Source organism: Pinus tabuliformis, chromosome 8 (assembly GCF_031772625.1).
Source record: "Pinus tabuliformis cultivar Carrire ecotype Pingquan chromosome 8, CPIR1, whole genome shotgun sequence".
Taxonomy (NCBI): domain Eukaryota; kingdom Viridiplantae; phylum Streptophyta; class Pinopsida; order Pinales; family Pinaceae; genus Pinus; species Pinus tabuliformis.
In genome coordinates, this window is record NC_142294.1 from 1,157,478,772 (window position 1) to 1,157,486,454 (window position 7,683).

The 7,683-nt window shown below is 28.8% G+C and overlaps 1 protein-coding gene across 1 annotated transcript; it reads right to left on the reverse strand.

Annotated features, from left to right (window-relative positions):
- Window positions 1-4,662: 4,662 nt before the first annotated feature.
- On the reverse strand, window positions 4,663-7,101 carry LOC149239446 (protein FLOWERING LOCUS T 1-like). The gene is made up of 4 exons (XM_089373420.1): window positions 6,460-7,101; window positions 5,514-5,575; window positions 5,383-5,423; window positions 4,663-5,264 (listed from the first exon to the last, which is right to left on the reverse strand). Exons 1-4 carry the CDS (start codon window positions 6,655-6,657, stop codon window positions 5,047-5,049), a joined length of 519 nt encoding a protein of 172 aa, XP_089229546.1. The 5' UTR covers window positions 6,658-7,101; the 3' UTR covers window positions 4,663-5,046.
- Window positions 7,102-7,683: the final 582 nt, after the last annotated feature.

Here is a 7,683-nt window from a genome sequence, read left to right on the forward strand (position 1 = left end):
ATTGGTACTAGGTCATTTTCTTGTTTTATCGGTAACTATGTTTTTAGAGTTGGTTTGGGATTTGGTTGAGAGAATATCTCAACTCCCATATTCATATTTGGAATTAGTTGGATCTACTTCCAACTATATATATGCATCATCTTTATGGTTGAATTGGTGAAAAAAAAATAAAAAAATTGGCGTGAATTATGGTTTCTTTGACTTCATCTCTTCACAAAATTGACAAATTATTTCATTATGGAGCTTGTGAGATTTCTTTCTTATATTAACAATGCTGATATTCTTTTTTATGATTAATCCAAATAAGAGATATTTTTTATGTTTTAGATTATCTTCTATGTTTTAGAGTATTGCTTATCTTAATTATCTTTTATCATTCAATTATTGATTACACCACAAATTCTCATTAAATTTAGATGTAATAATGTTTTTTATATTCTCATTATTATGCAAAGCCACCTCTTCCTTTATTCCTTAATTATTTAATCAAGTATTTGCATCTTTAAGTCACCATAACCACTCATTATTTCCTTAATTATTTAGTCAAGGCTTTGCATCTTTACGTCACCATCACCACTCATTATTTGGATAGGAGATTGAAGAAATATTAGGAAGTCTCTTGTCTTCCAGTTCTAGTACATGAAGTACTTAGTCATATCCATGTTCATTAAAGAATTAATAGTTTTTATGAAGAAGATAAGATAATTTGTATTGCTATTAATTTTGAGATTATAATTTTTAAAACAATTTAGGGTTCGCTTTAACTTTCTTCATGATTATTTAAATACAATTCAATCCCATACTCCACAACCATATAAGGTAATATGAGTTATAAAAATCTCAAAAAGGATTTTCTTCTTATTCCATAGCAAAAGGTCCACTGATTTAGATTTTTTTAGAGTCAATAACAATATTTTCATTCTCCACTTAAGTTTTCTCAATGTTATAATTCTAGTTATGTTTGTGATAAATATTGATTCTAAGATATTTGTATGAAGTCACTTCATCCAATTATTGTTATCATATATGAAATTTACTTATCATAACCTTCATTTTATTTTAGTTCATACCATAACCACTAGACTAATATCATCCTTGTAAATACGAAAGAAGATGGCTACACTAATAAGAGTTAGGTTGACACAACTTGATTTTTCCAAACAACCCTCTAACTTGTGAATTCTTCCAACCATCCCTCAATGTACTTAATTTGACAATAACATTTTTGTACAACTTTATCATAATAACTCTCAACTTAAAAGGAAATTTTAGCACTTCTAAACTATTTAAAGGTTAGTCCTAAACACTATGTCAAAGCTTTTCTAAATTCAATAAAAAATAAAAGAAATTGGTTTTATTATTGCAATAATCCTTTACAATGATTTTAAGTGGCACAAGGTGGTGCACAATTGAATGTTAACTCCTAAATCTAACTTAGTCTTTAATTTGTTCTTCTTCTTCTTTTTTAATATTTTAACATATGTTGAATAATAACTCTTAAATTTGACTTACCATAATTGATTTGTTTTCCATCATTTCTTTCATAATTAAAAAATTATAAAAATTAGTGTAGTCATATCATTTAAATAATTTAAATGGATCAGAATGTGTATATGCATCAATATATGATAAACATCAAGACACTTACCACTATTTATGACTACTACTAAAACTAGTTTGTATCCATCTTAACTCTAGATTTATGAAAGGGAGAGATCAAATCTCTCAAGATAGAAACCTCTTTTTTGAGTGTGAAACTTAAGGAAATCTTTGCACTTAGAGAATTGTGCTTTTGAGTGTGAAACTTAAGGAAATATTTGCACCTAGATATTTTTGATCCCTCTCAGTGCTTGATAGATCTGGAGTTAAGATGGATCTAGGACGATATGTATATGTATATATATTTCATTGATCATGACTCAAAGGCAAATTACAAATCTGGAGTTAAGATGGATCTAGGACGATATGTATATGTATATATATTTCATTGATCATGACTCAAAGGCAAATTACAAAGGATTCTATACCATTAAAAAAACATGGGTTCTCAAAACCAAGAGTCCAAAAACCTCCAAAAATAATGAATTTATAAATTATATTAATTATCATTATATAAAAAATTATAAAAATAAATGTGTATATAACATTAATAATCATTATAATTAAATTTTATTAAATGATATTATACCAAAGTATTTTCATGTTACTCATGTTACTTAGAATCTCTTTGTATCTCAAGAGATTTGATCTATTGACACTTGATAGATGTGGGATTAACATGAGCCTTTATTGGGATTTCAATATAAATATGTCAGCATCACTTATATATATAGAGAAAAAAAGGAAAGAGGAAAGGGCTTTCTAATCTGGGTGTTTTGTAATTACTTCAATACTTAATATTGAATTGACATGTCCCATTTAAAAAAAATATTAATGATAAAAATAAATGTTTGTATGTATAAAAGCTAGATTTCCAATGCTTTCATTCCAAGTATAAAACAAAGCGAGACTAGAAGTTCTTTGATATTATTGCTAAGGTTTCCAATGCTTTCATTCGAGGTATAAAACAAATAAAAATATATATAACACATATCAATTAATTACATAAATCCTTCATACCAATTTGAAATATCAATATTAATTTTAGATATCATAAGTCAACTCCATATTAAGTCTTCAAGAAATTACAAATAATAGATTTTTTTACTTTCAAGCTAATGCCAAATTAAGATGGAAATTTAAATATCATTGAAATACTTTTTTTTTTGAAATATTAAAAGCCAAAACTTTAGGTAGGTTGTGTATAAGACTCCATTATTTGTATGACAAACTACTCAAATTAATATATGAAATCCCCTTATTTTTATGACAAAAGATATTTAAATTTCAATAAATAACTTTTTATTAAAAAATAAATGTTCTTAACTATTGAAACACTCCATTTAATTTTAAAAAATAGAATTATTATATTATTAATTATTATAAACTAATTAAAAATCAATAACAATATAACATATAATAAATATAAAATATTTTACCCATAAAAATAATATAATAATATATAATTATATTTTAAAGTAAATAAAAAAATCTTTAAAAAAATCTTGAGAGAAATTGATATTAATATATAGAAATTATAAATATTATATAAATAGTAAATTAATTAATTTTATAGTCACTGTACAACCACTTCATTTAATTTAAAAAAATAAAATTAGTATATTAATAATTATTATAAAGTAATTAAAAATTAATAATAATATAACATATAATAAATATAAAATATTTTACCAATAGAAATAATATAATAATATATTATTATATTTTAAAGTAAATAAAAAAATATATCAATATTTAAAAAATCATATTAATCCTACTGTTTAATACAAGAGAGAAATTAACATTAATATATAGAAATTATAATTATTATATTAATTGTAAATTAATTAATTTTATAAACATGAAATTAATAGTGATTATAAAACCACTCCATCTAATCTAAAAAATAAATAAATTATTATATTAATAATTATTATAAACTAATTAAAAATCAATAACAATATAACATATAATAAATATAAAATATTTTATAAATAAAAATAATATAATAATATATTATTATATTTTAAAGTAAATAAAAAAATCTATTAATATTTAAAAAATTATATCAATCTTACTGTTTAATAAAATAGAGAAATTAATATATATATATATATATATATATATATATATATATATATTAAAAATATTATATAAATTGTAAATTAATTAATTTTATAAACATGAAATTATAAATAGTCAATGTTTTGATAATATATACCTATTTTCATTAAAATTTGGATATAATTATTTTTTATAATACATATTTGTAAATATGATTAATTATTTTTATTTTATTTATTTAAATTTTAAAATAAAATCTATTTATTAAATAGTTTTTTTATTAAAATTTTTAAATAAAAAATAATTGAAGTAAGAACAAATTCCTTATTTCCAAATTTCACATACAACAAAAAAAAAAAAATAATCCATCATGTAAGTATCATGCGAGTATTTCTGATCTAGAATGAAAAAATTCTACACATACAACAAATATAGATAAGAACTCACTCCACTTGCTTAATTATTTTTGTTTATTTTATTTTTTAAATAATTTTTTTGTTATAATTTTTAAATAAAAAATAGATCAAAGAAGAACAAATTCTATATTTCCAAATTTCGCATACAACCAAAAAAATATTCCATCATGTGAGTATGAGTATTTCTAATATTCCATCATGTATGAGTATCTTGAATGAAAAAATTCTGCACATACAACAATAAAATATAGATAAGAACTCACCCCACCTAATTCACTATAAAGATTTTCTGCCCAAAACTTTGAATAAAATCCTATTATTCCGGAACAAGTTGCATTATATAAAACCCTGTCATTCCAGAATAAGTTGTATGCTTCAAAATTGCCAGCCACTGAGGTATATATCGCTTCAAAATTCCGGACGGTGAGCTTTTTGAAAGTGAAAAAGATCTTTATATACACTGAAAACACATACCTTACATCAAAGAACAGTATTGGGAAAAAAATATAAACTTAGTACCCAAGTTTCTAGCAGTCTGTATTAGGAAATTTTTACATTATTGACAAGATTCTGAACAAAATAGTTGTCGCTTCACAGTTGCAAGCTAGTGAAGGCAAATATTTCACAGGAACCAAAAAAACTAAAAACACCTGACCTTTTACAAGTTTGCAGCATATAAATATTCACATGCTTATTTCTACCAAATTAACTTCTGAAAAAGCAGAACGCAGAGCGAACAATGTGGCTGCTGAGCAGATAAATGAGAGTGTCTGGTTCACACGGATTCACGCGCTTGTTTCTACCGAATTAATTTGAGAAAAGAATAAAGCATAGAGCGCACATTATGGCAGTTCATCTCATAAACGTGGATGTCTGATTCATCCATGTCTTCTGTTTGAGATAGTGAGATATCCAACGATATTAATAAAAACATATACTCTAAAATACTTTTAACATAAGGTAACCTTCAGCGTCTTCTACCTGCTGTCTCCTTCTGAGCATTGAAATAAACGGCCGCCACTGGCAGACCAAGGCTGTTGGAGCGTGCGAAATTTCTGGTATTGAAATTAATGCGAGAACTTGGAGGGTAAACTGTCTGCCGCCCTATCTGCTTGAACAACACAAAAATGAACCTGTGGATACCGATGGTAGGTCTTGGTGATTCGTAACTCACTAGCTCTCTGCCTGAATCCATTCATTCCCGAACATTGATTATTACCACAGGCCCTTTATCCAAACTAAAAATCCCAGCAAACCTTACGATTATAATTATTACTTGGCGTATAGGCATGACTGGACTTACCGAAAGAGGCTGAAGTTGTTGCAGGAATATCAGTTACAATCCTGCACAAAGACAAAGGGATTCATTATCGACAAGATCCAGGAAATTACATTTAATATAACGAGGACTTAGAATTGGTTAGCAATTCTAACCAGTGTAAGTATTCTCGCAGTGTTGGATCACTGGGACTGGGAGCATCTGGATCCGTCATAACCTGAATATGAATACGATCTGGAGTTATCGATTTTTTTTATTGAAATAGTATAAAATTATTTTAACAAAAAATCAATATAATTTTCATTCCAAGAATTAGGTATAAAAGAGGGTAATGGAGAATCACTCGTAAGAATCTGATAATAATATGAGATTTGATGAACTGGATCAATTTAATGTTAGAGAATCTTGATTTTCGTAGTTATTCTAATCATCTTTGAGATTTTTAGATATAAATTGCATGCAAGATTTTGAAATTGATGTTATTGAGATTTTTGGAAAGAAACCGGGTTAAAGAAATTGAAATTTCTTATAAGATTTTGAAAACTCCACAATGTTGCACGCAATTTCAAATTGTATTGATACAATTTACTTTCAGAAATCTTGAACAACGTCAATTCAGCAATTATTTACACGGAATATCAGTATCTTTAAGGCAAAAATTCTCCACAGAATACAGTATCTTTAAAAAAAATCTCCAGACATTTAAAAACGATAGCATTATAAGGAGAACTTGAAGAGAAGAAGCGTTAATTTTCATGAATTACTGGTAAGTAAAAGATTATAAGGAGAACTTGGAGACAGCAAGGATGTGTTGTATATTCTTATAAAGAAATAACATAGAAGCACTCACACCTGAAAATTTAAATAATTTATCAAACTCGTTAAATTTGACAACAGAATTGAAAACAGAATATACAATTATATTAAAGAATTCAAAGAATAATTCAAAATTCAAATCTAGAATTCCTTTTCTAAAACTTTGAAGGAATTGAAAGTTTTATATTAAAGAATTCAAAGCATCATTCAAAATTCAAATCTAGAATTCCTTTTCTAAAACTTTGAAGAAATTGAAAAAATTTCGGCGTTTTCAGTCTGTCTTACCAGAGTGTAAAAGTTGCGGAGGTCCTCACCCCCGACGTCGACGCGAGGAAGCAAAGCAACTGCCGAGGGCTTAAGCTCGCAGCCATTGTTGACCTGCCTGGACGCGTAGGTAACAGCCAGATCGACGCCTGGCACGAACATATCCAGAACATCTCCGATCACTCTCCCCACCACCAGTGGCTCCACGAAGCGAGACATGTCTGTGCCTGTTGTACTGCGTTAGGGTAAGACGTCGTAAAGTATTTAAGGATAGAGCGAAGAGTAGATTCATCGATGAATACGAATAGGAATAAAGGGACCGAGAAAAGGCCAAAACGTGGTCAATTTAATTTTAGAAATCGCAAAGATAAAGGCAGGAGGGATTGAATCAATCCGGGCTTAAGGCGCCCAAAGCGGGAAGTAAGACGCAATAATGAATCTCCTTTTAAAAGCACCACACATTCCACCTTGCTGGTATCTTGAAACTAACGGAGAAAGAGAGCCGGTACAGTTGCAACTTGCAGGTGCAACGCACTGTCCCACAACCAGATTGATTGAATGAATGAATGTGAGAGAGGAGGAAGAGAGGGGGGATAATTACATAAAACAAAATCGATCTAATCCGCGCTGGCACCCACCCTCACGGACTTTTGAGACGCGGCCAGAGCAGCGAATCTTTGGGAACATACGTGGAATCGCAGGAGGGCCTTCCCGTTTGCGGAAAGTTGAGTCTCGCGTCTCCCACTGGTTGGCTCCGCTTATGCTGCTTGCCCTTCGCTGAGGCAGCAGTTGTTGGAATCGATGGATGGTTACGTGTTTACCTACCCATCCCCATGCCAGTTCATGGATGATGGAGATAATTATTCGCATGCGGATGGATACCAATCCGAATTCTCTTTACTCTGTTTGATGCCTGGCAAGTTGCATGACATGCTATCACAACCTACTTACAGCCAATACCTTCCCGGCCCTCGCCCCATCTCTATCTGCACAAAACAGGGAAGAAAACCAGAAGAAAAAGATAGATTTCATTTAGCAATTCAGTTACAACAACTACCAATCAACTGGTGTGCCTGGTTTAAAATTTGCTGTAAGCATGCAGCTCAGCTATTTTTAGAGCTGTCATGGGTACTAGTGTAACTCTGAGCTTTAATGTTTATATCATTTTTGGGTATGCCTGGGATGTTGAACAACTGTTATCTTCTTGATGTTTACTTTTATTTATATATTATTTTTCACCATTTA

Excerpts from the sequence above, each read along its gene's own strand:
- LOC149239446 (XM_089373420.1), bottom strand. The coding sequence starts at position 6,657 with ATGTCTCGCTTCGTGGAGCCACTGGTGGTGGGGAGAGTGATCGGAGAT. Across the intron at positions 5,424-5,513 it reads CTGCGAGAATACTTACACTG|GATTGTAACTGATATTCCTG; the intron begins GTTAGAATTGCT and ends GTCTTTGTGCAG. Across the intron at positions 5,265-5,382 it reads AACAACTTCAGCCTCTTTCG|GCAGAGAGCTAGTGAGTTAC; the intron begins GTAAGTCCAGTC and ends GAATGGATTCAG.